The 16,942-nt window shown below is 42.3% G+C and overlaps 1 protein-coding gene across 1 annotated transcript in view; it reads right to left on the bottom strand.

Annotated features, from left to right (window-relative positions):
• Window positions 1-16,942, bottom strand: part of lrp2a (low density lipoprotein receptor-related protein 2a) — a 90,320-nt gene that overhangs the window by 19,580 nt on the left and 53,798 nt on the right. Inside the window, exons 48-58 of the mRNA XM_066686354.1 lie at window positions 16,730-16,849; window positions 9,347-9,478; window positions 7,026-7,227; window positions 6,159-6,454; window positions 4,979-5,645; window positions 4,580-4,750; window positions 4,146-4,369; window positions 3,194-3,371; window positions 2,577-2,773; window positions 2,085-2,330; window positions 1,642-1,770 (exon numbers count right to left, since the gene is read on the bottom strand). Coding sequence (XP_066542451.1) covers window positions 1,642-1,770; window positions 2,085-2,330; window positions 2,577-2,773; window positions 3,194-3,371; window positions 4,146-4,369; window positions 4,580-4,750; window positions 4,979-5,645; window positions 6,159-6,454; window positions 7,026-7,227; window positions 9,347-9,478; window positions 16,730-16,849 — 2,562 coding nt within the window. The remainder of the gene's footprint in view (window positions 1-1,641; window positions 1,771-2,084; window positions 2,331-2,576; window positions 2,774-3,193; window positions 3,372-4,145; window positions 4,370-4,579; window positions 4,751-4,978; window positions 5,646-6,158; window positions 6,455-7,025; window positions 7,228-9,346; window positions 9,479-16,729; window positions 16,850-16,942) is intronic.

Consider the following 16,942-nt stretch of genomic DNA (forward strand, 5'->3'; position numbering starts at 1 on the left):
GTTTTACAACTCGCAGAGTGTCAGAGAGAGGTTTGGATTTTTAAAATCAAAAACAATTTTGAGTGTGTATATGCGATGGTGTTATGTATGTTTCTATTGTAAAATACTTTCTATTGATTAATATAAAAATTTATAAATTTGTAAATGATCACAGTGGGGTGGCACGGTGGCGCAGCATGTAGTGTCACAGTCACACAGCTCCAGGGACCTGGAGGTTGTGGGTTCGATTCCCGCTCCGGGTGACTGTCTGTGAGGAGTGTGGTGTGTTCTCCCTGTGTCTGTGTGGGTTTCCTCTGGGTGACTGTCTGTGAGGAGTGTGGTGTGTTCTCCCTGTGTCTGTGTGGGTTTCCTCTGGGTGACTGTCTGTGAGGAGTGTGGTGTGTTCTCTCTGTGTCTGTGTGGGTTTCCTCTGGGTGACTGTCTGTGAGGAGTGTGGTGTGTTCTCCCTGTGTCTTCGTGGGTTTCCTCTGGGTGCTCCAGTTTCCTCCCACAGTACAAAAACACACATTGGTAGGTGGATTGGTGACTCAAAAGTGACCGTAGGTGTGAGCGAATGTGTGAGTGTGTGTTGCCCTGTGAAGGACTGGTGCCCCCTTCAGGGTGTGTTCCCACCTTGCGCCCAATGACTCCAGGTAGGCTCTGGACCCACAGTGACACTGAACTGGATAAGGGTTACAGATAATGGATGGATGATCACAGTGTGTGGTATCAATGAGGAGAAATGAGTTAGCCTCATTAGCCTTTTTCGTCATAGGATCTAAATGAAAACTGTCAGCATGTTTGTCTCTTCTGTCTGAGTCTGAATTAGTTATTCAAACAGAGCTCATATACACATTTTAGTTACCTTTCTATTTCACTCATGTTTTGTTTCAGTGTGTGAGAGACTACAGACACAAGCCACATATTCCTTTGTCTCAGTCTTTCTCCTCTGTTTAAATGGTAAATCTGGTCTCGCTTTTCCTGCGCTCTGAAAGTGGAGTAGATTCTTATTGCAACTATCTGCCTAAATTACTCCTCTGGTTTGACTAAACGTATAACAAATTAGTTCTCCTGACCTGAAAGTGTGAGTGATCAGTGAGAGTGGTTTCCATGCCACAGCGAAGCCCAAGCAGAATCTACCTACCAAATGTCTACCTACACCCTCCATAAGGCACAGTCGGTTTGTGCACTCATGTAGTGTGTTGTATGTTGAAAACAGTAAGCAATAAGATTCAAGTTTCCCTGTGGAATGAGCGTCTATTTGCTATCTGTATTATTAGTTTTGTTATCTGTGGTGTATGCTACGTAGGGAGTACGGTGCTACTTTGGGATGTGGCCCGATCTCTGAATAGAGTTCTGTTTACAAACATGACAAGGATAAATGGGTCAGGGATCCATAATTATATCTCTCGTTTTAACATATAAATGAGGTCTAATAGTGTTGATAAAAACAATAAAACAATTTAAATATCACAATAATAAATAGGCCCAGAATATGGTGGCTATTCTGTACTGTGACATCTCCAGCATGAATACAATAAACGCAATAAAAATGTAGTGAAAGCTCTTGCATTCATTAAAAATGTCTATACTAAATGTGTACATCTTCTGCAGTTTTACCAGGAGTCTGTGTGGTTTCTGGGTGCTGTGTGGTATACTCACCACAGCTCTGCTCATCACTGTTATCCCTGCAGTCATTGTGTCCATTGCACACAGCCCACAAAGGAACACAACGGTAGTTGGTAACGCAGTCAAACTCAGTGTGGTTGTCACATCGATATGCAGGACCCACTACAAAAATAACAGAGTCAATCAGCAAAGACTGTCAATTCTCTTGTGATGTTTCGCAAAAAGTAACTCTTTTAACACCTCATATATTCCCCTCCTATGAAGTGGTCAATTTTTTTGGCCTGTCATGACTTTCGGAACTGTATTGCAGCCATCACATTTATTATTATTTTTTAATAAATATTAAATTTGTTTATACTTACAACATTAAAATTAAGCCAATGAAAACATTGGGATACTATATTTCATATAATTCAACCTCATAACAAACCTTGTCTGAAATGTGATATTTCTTAATAAATGCTGTTTTCACTCACTGCACTCATCAACGGGCTCGTCCGAATTGTCTCCACAGTCATCATCCACATCACATTTCCAGGTCTGTGGGATGCAGCGTCCGTTCCTGCACTTGAACTGCCCAGGACGGCAGGTTCGGCTGGAGCAGTGTGAGAGGTCTTCATCAGAGTCATCTCCACAGTCATTCTCTCCATCACACTGCCAGGCCTCCGGGATACAGCGCTTATTATTGCACTGCCATTGGTGAGCCTCACATTGATGAGTGGCTAAGAAAGGAACAATCATGCTTTAATCATTAGAAAATGATTAGAAGATAAACAAAACAAACTTTTTTGCTTAATTTGAAAACCCCTGTTCCACTTTTGTGAACATTTCATGATGAAATGGCAAATATAAATTAAAAACACAAAGCATGCTAAAATTCCTCCTGTGCGGAGCTGTGTGGCAGCGACACTACCCACTCAAAGATAACTTTCCCTACACTTTAAGACAGGATCTTATCAAGGACTTACCACAAAGCACGATGTCTTCATCTGACCCATCTGGACAGTCCCGGTTAGAGTTACAGAGGAAGTGTGGGCTGGTGCAGTTGCCATCATTACACCGGAACTGGCCTAGTCTGCAGTGGCGCAGGGGGCATGTGGAGGGCTCATCAGATCCATCCCTGCAGTCATTCTGACCATCACACTTCCACCAGATAGGGATACAGCTACACAAAGTGCAAAAGTGTAAAACAAAGTGACCGCCAGGTCAAATGTTTGGACACCACACCTAGTCATAGAAAGTTGATATATATATATAACAAAAGTATAGATTATATAGAGTATACTAATATATTATATTAGCATAGACATATTGTCAGCTATATAGAACCCACCCTCCCTCATTGACTAAAATTTTGCTTAATTTATTTAATTATTTTTTCCTTAGAAACTATTTTGAGATTAGGTTTTTAAATGAAAATTCTTTCTAAAGTATGAAAACCATACAATAAGCAGTGCAACAATGCCAGATGGTAAGTTACAATATATTGTTTTAATTTTGCAATATATTCATAGTGAATACAGTACAATATATTTTCATATGGCAAACCCCAGCTTAGACAAATGCAGTGATGTGAGGTGCCCACCGTTCGTTGTCAGCACATCTGTATTGTGTGCTGGAGCACATCGGGAGACAGCGGGCCACGCTCCCTATTTGAACGGTCAGGAAGTGGTCAGGGCATTCGCAGGTGTAACCCTGGCCTCCAGGTTTCAGAAGACACAAGTGAGAGCAGCCTCCATTGTTCAGGCTACAGGGATTGGTCACTGCAGACAGAGAGTTCACTGTTTTAGCACAAGTTACTGCTTAAATAGAGGTGGCAATACGGTTCTTCAGAGTGATGTAATTGAAGAACGACTGTTAGTTCTGTAAATCAAAGCTTCCCAAACTAGTGCCAAGTACTTTGCTGTGCATCTGGTATTTATGGTTACACTGATTAACACAATTAGCTCTGTATTAGAGACATATTTGGTTGCTGTATATTTCTTTCTTTTTTTTATATATTATTATAATAATGTTAATTATATGAATAATAAAGTTGTGAACTTGAAACTCTGCCTTAAAAGACCTCTTTTAAATCTCTCATTTCTTTATATGAGATGTATGAGTGTTTAAAGAATGTCTATGTGATTTAAAAATCATTTAATTTTTTTTCTCATGCACATCTCATTAATTAAAAGGTTTTTTTTGTATGGGACAAAACGGCAGCTCTCCCAAGAACCATTTTGGCACATTTACTTTTAAGAGTGCAGATTAACAGAGGTTAGTCTGTCTCCTACAAGCCAGACACATCCCCCTTTTAAAAGAAGAGCATATCTAAAGACTTCAGTTTATCTGTCTTGGTACTGATAAAAGGTATTGTCTTTCCTCTGTTGCTAAAGAGGGGAAGAAGAGGAAACACTTGCTGCATTGTCGTTGTCTGTGTAAATATTGGCACACACACACTAAAATGGTTTAGACAGAAGTATAAAGAGGGAGATAATGATCAGAAGTGATAAGTATAACAGCTCCTGGTTTCAGTTACTGTGTCCTGGGTTTACCTATAGGCTGGCGGTAGGGGTGACACACGTGGATGTCAAAGGGTCTATGGGTGGTGTTGACAAGAGCTTGGCGCCCGGAGCCATTATATTTATTGCCTTTCTCCACTGTACGCGTGTTCCAGTCAGTCCAGTACACAGAGTCTTCAAACACTGTTATAGCAAATGGGTGAGGGAGTACTCCATCATACACAGTGTGGCGGTGACGGCCATCTAAATCTGAATACCTGTAGACATAGAAAAATCATTATTTTCTCTTGTTGTTGTTAATTAAAATAATGCATATTATATGTCTGATGTATGTGTAAAGTACATGGAAGAAACCACGACATATGTTTCCTGTTTTATTCCTGATGCTGAAAAAATTAATAGTATTTTACCTTGGGAAAGAAATTATGGGTTTAATGCTTTCAGTGTAAATGAACTGTTTCTCTTACTCAATGTAGTTGAGGTGAGCATCAGACCAGTAGAGCATGTCATTGGTGTAGTCAATGGTCAGGCCATTGGGCCACTCAATCTTAGTGGTGATGATGGCAGATTTGTTGTTACCGTCCATCCCAACACGACCAATGAAGGCTTTTTCTCCCCAGTCTGACCAGTACACATATCTAAAAATAAGACACAAAAATAATACATTCAACATTTTTAAATAAAAGATCTTCAAAAAATAAATAAAAATATCATAACATTTCTGTAAGGCTTTTGAATATTCACAACAAATTGTCAAGAAAAACAGCCCATAATGATTTAAAACAATATGTTATCAAGGTATGTTCCCAGATTTGCAAATTTGGTGGTTTTGGATCGGTCCGTGACAATAAATTTCAGCTGCCTACCCGAATTTCGGATGTACCACAATGCCTCTCGGATTCTCGAAGCAGTAGGTGTTGTTGCTGTCCACACAGTGCTCGGCTAGTTTCCTTACAAAGCGCCCATCGAGCTCAGACACTTTCATGCAGTCCAGAAAGCTGTCCACCCAGTAGAGTTTCCGGCCCACCCAGTCCACAGCCAGGCCTTCACCATGAAGGATCCCGTTCACCACCACTTCTCTGCCTGTCCCATTAAAGAACATTCTCTCCACCACCTGGCGACTCACATCGATCCAGTACAGCTGCTTGTGCACACGGTCGAAGTCCAGCGCCACTACGCTGCTCAGCCCCTGCAGGATGAGGGAGTACGCCTCACCGTCTGTAGACAGGTTGCGCAGGTAGTAGCGGTTGCTAAAGATCAGGTATGGGCTGATGTTGCTGTTCTGTCGGCAGCTTCTGCCATCTGGCTCTCTCAGGAAACCGGGCGCACACTTACACACGTATGAACCCACTGTGTTCTCACAGATCTGGCTGCACACACTGGGAGTGTCCCAGCACTCATCCACATCATCACATGTCCTGTTGTCGGACATGAGGCGGTAACCAGGACGACAGGCGCAGATGAAGCTGGTGGGAGTGTCTGTGCACTCATGATCACAGTGGTGCATTGTGGGATCCATGCATTCATTAATGCCTAAACATAGAGGCAAAGCTTAATATCAGCACTGGACAAAGACCACTGAAGTACCTCAATGACACAATACTTAAATGTACCAAAGCATAATATGCATATGAGCAAAATATATTGATTTTTGATTCAGTTATCTGCCACAATACTCATTTGACATACCATACTGTAAAAGCTTATTTTGGGGCTATATTCTAGTGACCTTGCTGGAAATTTAGATGGGCATATTTCATTTATTTTTAAATGAATTATGATGAAATGGTATACAGCCATAGTCCACAATAAAATGTTGATGCCATTACAGGGAAATAATCAATGATCTAAAGTATTTGGGGCAAGTACTTTACTTTAAAGCCAGGGGCTTATAAATTCATGACATGCACAATGTCATATTCTAATGTTTTCCTGCTTTGAGATATCCAATTCAGCTCAGGAGACTATACAACTCAGATACTACAACAGGCCACCACTGGACTACTTTCAACTCAACTGAATCTACTGTTATTAATATGCACTCACCACAGCCTTTCTCATCACTGTTGTCGTTGCAGTCGTCACTGTGGTCACAGACCTGACTGGCCAGCACACAGTTTCCATTCTCGCACCTGTAGTTCCCAGGAGGGCAGGTGGGGGCCTGGGTCCGGCACAGGTGGTCTAACTCATCAGATTCATCACCACAGTCATTATCACCATCACACAGGAAATCCCGCGAGATACAGCGGCCATTCTGACAGGTGTACTGGAGCTGCTGACATGGCTGGTAGGTACAGCCTTGCTCATCGCTGCTGTCCCCACAGTCATTACGCCTGTCACACCTACAAAAATATACAACACTCTTTCTCTCTGCTTCCAAATCAATAATGCACTACTTAGTCTATGGTTTCTGAACACTTGCTCATCCAGAATTTCATAAAAACCTGTTAGATTGTTCCCCTTTGTTGGTGCTTGTTTGTATTTTCAGCCACAAAAACATCAGTTTTCATGTTGGATGATTACTTCCGGATTAAAAAAAAAAATACGACTGCTCTTCTCAAAGGTATTCACTGGTGCTTCATCATTCCACATAACGTAGATCCACTGCTGCACAGCCCGATGCTGACGAACTTCATACCTTTCTTATCCATTTATGCATTTCCATGGTTGGCACTGAGTATGATGACCTTAAGTCTTGTACAGCTACTCCACAAAGACCCACATCGTTTCATTCTTCTCAACAAATATAATACCAGCTGTTTCATTCTTATAGTCAAATTCTGTCTCCATTTCTGCAATATAATGTTTAACTGATCCATCTGATTCTCATGCTTCAGTCTAGCTCTGTGAAGGTGACAGTATTACTCTATGAAAGAGTGATTAAATAGGTGAGTTGACTGAAGGATGTCTGACCTGTAGGCGCTGCGGATACAGAGGCCGTTCCTGCAGGTGAACTCATTAGCAGAGCAGGATCTGCGTGTGCAGTTCTGGTGCTCATCGAAGGCATCTGAACAGTCTGCATCTCCATCACACACCCAGTCCCGGGGGATACACTTCCTCTGAGGCGGCTGGTTATTCACACAGGTGAACTCCAGGGCAGTGCAGGTTCTGTTTGCTGGACATTAGAAACAAACCTCCAAGTCAGTGTGCTAATTTACATACTGTCAGTTTAAAAAAAGACAAAGAACTCGTATCTCTAAAAAACTTATTTTAAAGGTGATAAACCAACATTCTTAATTTTCAATGCAATATGATTACTTATAATATAATATAAGAAGGGAGGCACATAATATAAGTGCCGCAGTCACACAGCTCCAGGGACCTGGAGGTTGTGGGTTCGATTCCTGCTCCGGGTGACTGTCTGTGAGGAGTGTGAGGTGTTCTCCGTGTCTGCGTGGGTTTCCTCCGGGTGACTGTCTGTGAGGAGTGTGGTGTGTTCTCCCTGTGTCTGCGTGGGTTTCCTCTGGGTGACTGTCTGTGAGGAGTGTGGTGTGTTCTCCCTGTGTCTGTGTGGGTTGCCTCCAGGTGACTGTCTGTGAGGAGTGTGGTGTTTTCTCCCTGTGTCTGCGTGGGTTTCCTCCGGGTGACTGTCTGTGAGGAGTCTGGTGTGTTTTCCCTGTGTCTGTGTGGGTTTCCTCCGGGTGACTGTCTGTGAGGAGTGTGGTGTGTTCTCCCTCCGGGTGACTGTCTGTGAGGAGTGTGGTGTGTTCTCCCTGTGTCTGTGTGGGTTTCCTCCGGGTCACTGTCTGTGAGGAGTGTGGTGTGTTCTCCCTGTGTCTACGTGGGTTTCCTCCGGGTGACTGTCTGTGAGGAGTGTGGTGTGTTCTCCCTGTGTTTGCATGGGTTTCCTCCGGGTGACTGTCTGTGAGGAGTGTGGTGTGTTTTCCCTGTGTCTGTGTGGGTTTCCTCCGGGTGACTGTCTGTGAGGAGTGTGGTGTGTTCTCCCTCCGGGTGACTGTCTGTGAGGAGTGTGGTGTGTTCTCGCTGTGTCTGTGTGGGTTTTCTTCCGGGTCACTGTCTGTCTGTCTGTGAGGAGTGTGGTGTGTTCTCCCTGTGTCTGTGTGGGTTTCCTCCGGGTGACTGTCTGTGAGGAGTGTGGTGTGTTTTCCCTGTGTCTGTGTGGGTTTCCTCCGGGTCACTGTCTGTGAGGAGTGTGGTGTGTTCTCCCTCCGGGTGACTGTCTGTGAGGAGTGTGGTATGTTCTCCCTGTGTCTGTGTGGGTTTCCTCCGGGCTACTGTCTGTGAGGAGTGTGATGTGTTCTCCCTGTGTCTGTGTGGGTTTCCTCCGGGTGACTGTCTGTGAGGAGTGTGGTGTGTTCTCCCTGTGTCTGCGTGGGTTTCCTCCAGGTGACTGTCTGTGAGGAGTGTGGTGTGTTCTCCCTGTGTCTGCGTGGGTTTCCTCCAGGTGCTCCGGTTTTCTCCCACAATCCAAAAACACATGTTGGTAGGTGGATTGGCGACTCAAAAGCTACTGTAGGTGTGAATGTGTGTGTGTGTGTTGCCCTGTGAAGGACGGGCACCCCCTCCAGGGTGTATTCCTGTCTTGCGCCAAATGATTCCAGGTAGGCTCTGGACCCACCTTGACCCTGAATTGGATAAGCACTTACAGATAATGGATGGATAATATAAGTAAATTTGGAGCATTTCTATTAGTCTATTTCGTTTTGTGCAGACAATGATATAACATTGTGTTAGGGAGAGGACAAGGCAGGGCAGTACATTTTAACTATAAAATGCATGAAATGGCTGCTAAATCTTAATCATGAAATTCATCCACTTGTTTACATATTTTAGGGCTTTTACAATGTAGCATCCTTTGGTGATATATGAATTATATTGGTTAATTCTCTAAACTTAAATTTAACATTTGTGGTTGCTCTACACTGTGCTCTGTATTGTGCAGACACATTGCAGAGTGAAAGCCAGCGAAGACCACCACAAAGCAACGAGTGAGGCAGGAGAAATCAGGAATGCAGCTTTCTTAAAAAAAAAAAAAAAAAAAAAAAAAAAAAAAAAAAAGATGTCCACATCATTGCCCTGACCCAGAACTCATATACAAGAAAAGAGAAGAGAAAAGAAGAGTAATGTCAGAGCAGTAGATGGGTAGAATAAAATCACAATGAACCCTAATTAAGTGATATATTTACCACTTTATGTTCTGTAAGTTCAGCAGTTACAAGAATGAGATAAATAGCAGACTGAAAGTGAGAAGTAAAGAGAAGTCAAATACTGACCACAGTTGTGTCTCTGGTCCTCATCACTCATGTCCCCACAGTCATTGTCTCCATCACATATCCAGGAGGATGCAATACACCTGCCGTCATCACAGCGAAACTGGTCTGTGTTACAGGTTCTCACCAGGGTGGCTGAAGTGCAAATAAACAACACAACAAGACATGTCTCAGCCAAGAGTACTGGAGCCTGAAACTAAAAAAAAACGGACTCGGCTAAAGATAACACAGATTTTAATAAATGTAATCCTGACTATATTTCCAACAAAAATCTTGGCTGCTGCATTTGTAAAGTTTAAAGCATTTCAGCACTGCATTCCTATCCCTAATGTTCCAACAAAAACCAGCGAGTAGCAACAATAATTACTGGGGAACAAAGAAGGAGGGGTGTGTTTGATGGGAGGTTGGCAGGTGCCACTGCAGAGGAATGCTGCAAACAATAGGATGCTGGACTGCCCACAAGCTTTACACATATGTACACACACAGTCTCAACGTTACTAACACTACTGCAGCATCAGTAGTACAAACAAATCAATTTCAGTCACAATATAATAAGAGATTCATGTAAACCTGCATATTTACTGTAAGTTTTAATAATTAATGGTAAAATCGTACTAAACTTTTGTACACAACTATACATGTATTTAAAAAAACATTGCAAAGAGACAAATCTGGATAAAATATAGAAAACCCTAGTGTGTTTCTTGTTGAATTATCAAAACACCTCTTGTAAAAACAACTTTTTATGCCCTTAATCTAAACATAAATACATGTGCATTCTAGAGAAATAATGGTGTTCTTATTGTTCAAAACATTGTTCCTGTTTTACCAGTTGCACAATCAGAAAAGAGCAGCAGGTTTGATTGAACTGTTATAGTGATTACTAACACTGCTCAGTTCTGGTAAGTCAACTGAGTCCAGCTTCCCATAAAACCTCTGATCTCTGTACCACAGACCACTGCCATCACCAGGTCTTTTCACTAAACTTCAACTAATGAATGTTAGGAACATATGTCCTGTGTGCAGTAAATTATCAATGTTTTCTACAGTATTTAAGTAAAGATCTCCGTGACTGTTACGTCTGGTGACTTATGTGTTGTGTTTCTCTAATCTGAGTACATGCCACAGGTGCTGCTGCTGATTTGCTGCTGGAACCGTGCTCTGGTTGGCTGACAGATTTAAGGCGGAACAGATATAAAGCCCTGCTGGATGACGGAATGAAGCTCCTCCTCTTCCTCCTTGTCATTGCTTCTTCCTCCCAGACTAAGGCTTGTGTGTATGTGCATCTGTGAACATGCTATTGTTTGTAATTCAGCTCATGCTATTGTGTGTGAGTCAGCTGTCTAATGTGGTGTTAACCTAATAGTTATCCTACTCATTTGGAAGCTGTAGGGGGTGTAGCCTTATTTATTTTCATTAAAGGGTTGAATTGCATTCTGTTTATGTTAGGGAGATAGGTAATGTTTTTGTATTTTCTTTCTTTATGGTTTTGGGTAGGTAAGTTATATATGTTGGGTGGAATGGGATTTGTTTATTTTAGGCTTAGACCACTCCTGAAGTTTTGCTTCCATTGTCATCTTGGAGTAAATAAAACATTTGGAGACTGAATTCTGGTGAACCTGTGTAGTTTCCTTGGTCTGGTGGGACTGAAGTGTGAGGAGTTGGGGGAGACATATATATACTTTTTTTTTCTTTTTACTTTATGTTGCGGCCTACCTAGACAGGCTGTAACATAAATTGGGGGCTCGTCCTCTTTGAGGTTTTTTTTTTTTTTTGGCAGGGGGAGCTTCTGCTTTTCTTGTTGTCTGTCTGGCTGGTTTTTTTTGGTGTGGGTGAACTTCTATGGTTTGAGGCTTCAGTATGGATGTGGCTGATTTTGTTAGGTCTCCTTCTCGTGGGAAATTGGATACTTACCGTAGAAAGGATCTAGTCTCGATTGCTGAGGCTTATCAGGTGTCTGTTCCTCGTCATGGTAAGAGGGAGGAGATTAAAACTGCTTTACTTGAGCAATTGGGTGCTTTAAAGGTGTTGCCAGAGGGAGAGGTGGCAGTCAGTGCGCAGGTTGCAGGTGAGGGTGCAGGTGCTTTCTCACTGGTTGTGGAGGAGTCCACTGTCAGTGCGGTATCGCCTAGTGCGGGATCAAAACCTTCTGATCCTCTCATAGCAGTGCGCCTTAAGGAGTTGGAATTGGAGACACGACGGCAGGAGCGTGAGATACAAGTACTGAAGGTGAGGGCTCTGGAGATTGAAGCTGAGAAGGCTCTGAGGTTATACCAGTTGCAGACTGGGCCTTCAGGTGCAGGTACTGCAACTGGTGACCCTTTGCTACTATCGCTGGGTGCTTCTTCAGAGACTACCGACAGGAGAGCTTCTGGCCCTGTTTCCATTCTTCCTGGTCCTACTTCTACTCCTTCTGGCCCTGCTTCCACACCTTCTACCCTGTTTATTCCTTTGCCAGCTGCTGCTCATTCTTCTGTGAGATCCCCGGAACCAGTGGCTGCATTTGACGTAGGTAAGCATATAAAGTTAGTACCTCATTTTAGAGAATCAGATGTGGATTCTTATTTTCCTGCTTTTGAACGAATTGCCTCTGTTTTGCATTGGCCTAAGGAAGTCTGGCCTCTGTTGTTGCAATGCAAGCTGGAGGGAAAAGCTCAAGAGGTATGTGCAGCATTATCTTTAAGTCAGAGTTTGGATTATGAGGTAGTGAAAAGCAGTATTTTACATGCATATGAGCTTGTGCCTGAAGCTTACCGCCAAAACTTTAGAATGAAGGTGAAAACCGCCAGCCAGACATATGTGGAGTTTGCACGTGAGAAACGGACTTTATTTGAAAAGTGGTGTAGTGCCTCTAATGTTACCAGTTTTGAACAGTTGCAGAAACTCATTTTATTGGAGGATTTTAAAAATGCTGTTCTAAAAATATTGTGGTTCATCTAAATGAGAAGAAAGTTCTTTCTCTGGCAGATGCAGCGGTGTATGCAGATGAGTTTGTGTTGACTCATAAAACTGTTTTTACATCGCCAGTACGGTCTGACCGTGTGGTAAGAAAGGATTGCACATTACCACATGCTGCATTTGTTGCTCCAGTTAAATGTGAGGTACCACCTAAAGTGTTTCAAAAGGGTCATAATGATGGTGAGACACGTGTTTGTTTCTTTTGTTGTAAACCTGGACATTTGATCGCTGAGTGTAAAGCCTGGCAAAAGAAAAGAAACAAACAGCATCTCAAAAGTGTGGGTCTGGCACAATCGGATGCCTTGTCGTCTTTGCAAAGTTCCAAACCTTGCCTGGATGACGGGTATAAGCCTTTTTTATTGAATGGGTGGGTTTCAATTGTAGAGCAGGATCATGATTTACATCCCGTTAAAATATTACGAGATACAGGGGCTGCTCAGTCGTTTATTTTAGAAAGTGTGTTGCCCTTCTCCGAAAAGACGTTTTGTGGGTCTTCTGTTTTGGTACGGGGTATTGAGATGGGTCATCTGCAAGTTCCCTTGCACACGATTTATTTGAAATCTGGATTAATTAAAGGTCTTGTAAAGGTTGCTGTGCGAGATAGGTTGCCAGTTGCAGGTGTCTCCCTCATTCTTGGGAACGATTTGGCTGGAGGAAAAGTGTTTCCTTTGCCAGAAGTGAGTGTGATGCCTGAAACTGGTGACATCAATCCAAAAATTTTCTTTGTTCCCTGGTTGTGTGGTAACAAGGGCTCAAGCTCGTAAAATTCCAGAGGTACCCCTTTTAGGGACATTTATGGCACCTCAAGGTCTACCAGTAGTGAAGGAGACAAAAGCAATTGGTGACAAAAAAATTTTTGGGGAAGTGATTATGACAGGGTTAAAAATTGGGAGAAAGCAGCTGATTGAAGCTCAGCAAGGTGATGCATCTTTAGCCTTGTGTTTTGCTAAAACTGTTCCGGAGGGGGATATAAATAAATCAGCGGTTGCTTATTATGTGAGTGAGGGAATTTTGAAACGAAAGTGGACACCTACAGGAACCTCTGATTTGGGTTGGAACACTATCCATCAGATTGTCATTCCAGAGGCTTATAGAGGTCCTGTTTTGAGCCTAGCACATGAGAATGCATTTTCTGGTCATTTAGGAGTTACTAAGACTTATGACCGTATTTTGAGACATTTCTTTTCGCCGGGACTCAAGAGTGATGTGTCAAATTTCTGTCGTTCTTGTCATGTATGCCAACTAGTAGGTAAACCTAATCAGTCAATTCCGTCAGCTCCCCTTCATCCAATACCGGTGATGGGGGAGCCTTTCGAGAAAATCATTTTGGATTGTGTGGGTCCATTGCCAAGGACAAAGGCAGGACATGAATATTTGTTAACAATAATGTGTTCTGCTACTCGTTATCCCGAGGCCATTCCCTTATGCACCATCAGCTCTAAGGCAGTGGTCAAGGCTTTGGTGAAATTCTGCTCTACATTTGGGTTGCCCAAGGTTATTCAAACAGATCAGGGTTCCAATTTCATCTCTAAGATTTTTTCTCAAGTGATTAATGAGATGTCAATTAAACATCAAGTAGCTAGTGCCTATCACCCAGAATCACAAGGGGCATTGGAGCGATTTCACCAAACATTAAAATCTATGCTGCGCAAATACTGCTTTGAATCAGGACGTGATTGGGATGAGGGAGTCCCTTTTCTTTTGTTTGCTTTATGAGAGGTAGTTCAGGAATCTCTTGGATTTAGTCCTGCACAGTTGGTGTTCGCACATACAGTTCGGGGACCACTTAGAATGCTCCATGAGCAATTGAGTGCTGAGCAGTTGTCAGAAAAACAAAATGTGTTGGAGTATGTGAGTGCGTTTCGTGAACGTCTGCATAACGCTTGTAAAATAGCTATGGCTTCATTAACTGCTGCTCAAGTTAAAATGAAACGTCGTTTTGACAAAAGAGCAAGGTGTCGTGAATTTCTTCCTGGAGATAAAGTTTTAGTATTTCTGCCTATCTCTGGTTCAGCCTTACAGGCTAAATTTTCTGGTCCCTACGTAATTGAATCCAAACTTAGTGAAACAGATTATGTGGTTAAAACCCCTGACCGGAAAAGGAAAAGTCGCGTCTGCCATATCAATATGTTAAAGGCCTATGTGTGTCGTGGTCCTGTGGGAAGTTGTGAAGTGTTGCCCACTGCTAAACCCACTACTGTTGCTGCTATTCCGTTTGTATATAACCCTGAAGAAGATGGGTTAACATTGCGTAGTGTACCTTTTGTGCCTGCACGTTTATCCAATTCAGAGATTTTAGCTGATTTACCATCACACTTAATGCATTTATCTGAGAGTGATCGTGAGGATGTGATAAGTCTTATTCAGGGTCACTTATCTTTGTTTTCAGATATTCCATCTCAGACGTCCCTTGTGCATCATGACATAGATGTTGATAATCACAGACCCATTAAACAAAATGCGTATTGGGTTAATCCAGCTAAAAGGAGTTTGATGCAAAAGGAAGTAGAATATTTGATGGACACAGGGTTTGCTGTTCCCAGCACAAGTTCTTGGAGTTCTCCATGTATAGTGGTGCCGAAACCTGACGGGTCAGTGCGTTTTTGTACAGATTACCGGAGAGTTAATTCTATTACTACACCTGATTCGTTTCCACTTCCTAGAATGGAGGACTGTATTGATAGAGTTGAATCTGCAAAATTTGTTACAAAACTAGATTTACTGAAAGGTTACTGGCAAGTGCCATTAACCCAGCGTGCTTCTGACATTTCTGCTTTTGTAACTCCTGAGTTTTCTACAATATACAGTTCTTCCTTTTGGACTTAGAAATGCTCCTGCTACTTTTCAACGTTTGATGAATCATGTATTAGTTGGTATAACTAATTGTGATGCATATTTGGATGATATTGTCATTTATTCATCTAAATGGGTTGACCATTTGCACACTCTTTCAGAAGTGTTCAGTCGGTTGCAGAATGCTTCCCTTACATTAAATTTAGCAAAATGTGAATTTGCTAAAGCTGTAGTGACATACTTGGGTCGTGAGGTTGGCCAAGGTCAAGTCCGGCCTGTACATGCCAAAATTTCTGCCATTTTGGACTTTCCTGCCGTGAGTTAAGGAGATTTTTAGGAATGGCTGGGTTTTATCGTGCGTTTTGTAGAAACTTTTCTACTTCAAAAGGGACAGCTATTCATGTGGTCTCCCGAGTGTAAGTTAGCTTTTGACGCCGTCAAAGCTGTTTTATGTAACTCTCCAGTCCTTACTGCACCAAATTTTGAGATACCTTTTAAGCTTGAAGTAGATGCAAGTGGGACAGGTGCAGGGGCTGTATTGCTACAGGAAGATCACCAAGGCATTGACCATCCTGTTTGTTATTTTTCAAAGAAATTCAACAAACATCAGTTACACTATAGTACTATTGAAAAGGAAACGTTAGCTCTTTTGTTGGCTTTGCAACATTTAGAAGTTTATGTTGGATCAAGTTCAGTGCCGATAGTGGTTTACACTGACCACAACCCACTGGTCTTTCTTAACCGAATGAGCAATCATAATCAACCTCTTTTGAGATGGTCATTGTTGGTACAATCTTTCCCTCTAGAGATACATCATAAAAAGGGAAGTGAAAATATAGTTGCTGATGCTTTGTCACATGTTTAAATTTTATACAGTTTCAAACATGTTGTTTGATTCTGTAGGGTGGGGGTGTTACGTCTGGTGACTTATGTGTTGTGTTTCTCTAATCTGAGTACATGCCACAGGTGCTGCTGCTGATTTGCTGCTGGAACCGTGCTCTGGTTGGCTGACAGATTTAAGGCGGAACAGATATAAAGCCCTGCTGGATGACGGAATGAAGCTCCTCCTCTTCCTCCTTGTCATTGCTTCTTCCTCCCAGACTAAGGCTTGTGTGTATGTGCATCTGTGAACATGCTATTGTTTGTAATTCAGCTCATGCTATTGTGTGAGTCAGCTGTCTAATGTGGTGTTAACCTAATAGTTATCCTACTCATTTGGAAGCTGTAGGGGGTGTAGCCTTATTTATTTTCATTAAAGGGTTGAATTGCATTCTGTTTATGTTAGGGAGATAGGTAATGTTTTTGTATTTTCTTTCTTTATGGTTTTGGGTAGGTAAGTTATATATGTTGGGTGGAATGGGATTTGTTTATTTTAGGCTTAGACCACTCCTGAAGTTTTGCTTCCATTGTCATCTTGGAGTAAATAAAACATTTGGAGACTGAATTCTGGTGAACCTGTGTAGTTTCCTTGGTCTGGTGGGACTGAAGTGTGAGGAGTTGGGGGAGACATATATACTTTTTTTTTTCCTTTTTACTTTGTTGCGGCCTACCTAGACAGGCTGTAACAGTGACTGTAAAATAGTGACAAAATAGTGTTTTATAAATGGTGAGAAAAGCTGATGTGTTGAACTCACTGCAGGTGGAGGGTTCATCTGAACCATCAGCGCAGTCAGTGCCCTCATCACAGTACCAGTGCGCAGGAATACAACGGCCACTCAAACAGCGGAACTCATTTTGGGAACAAGTAAACGTGGCTGAGGAGACACAACAGAGGCTTTCGGTCATAACTCCACAGTAAAAGCTCACTTACACTCATTTGTTTTGATTTTGAATGATATTTTGAATGT

This window comes from Hoplias malabaricus, chromosome 12 (genome assembly GCF_029633855.1).
Source record: "Hoplias malabaricus isolate fHopMal1 chromosome 12, fHopMal1.hap1, whole genome shotgun sequence".
Taxonomy (NCBI): domain Eukaryota; kingdom Metazoa; phylum Chordata; class Actinopteri; order Characiformes; family Erythrinidae; genus Hoplias; species Hoplias malabaricus.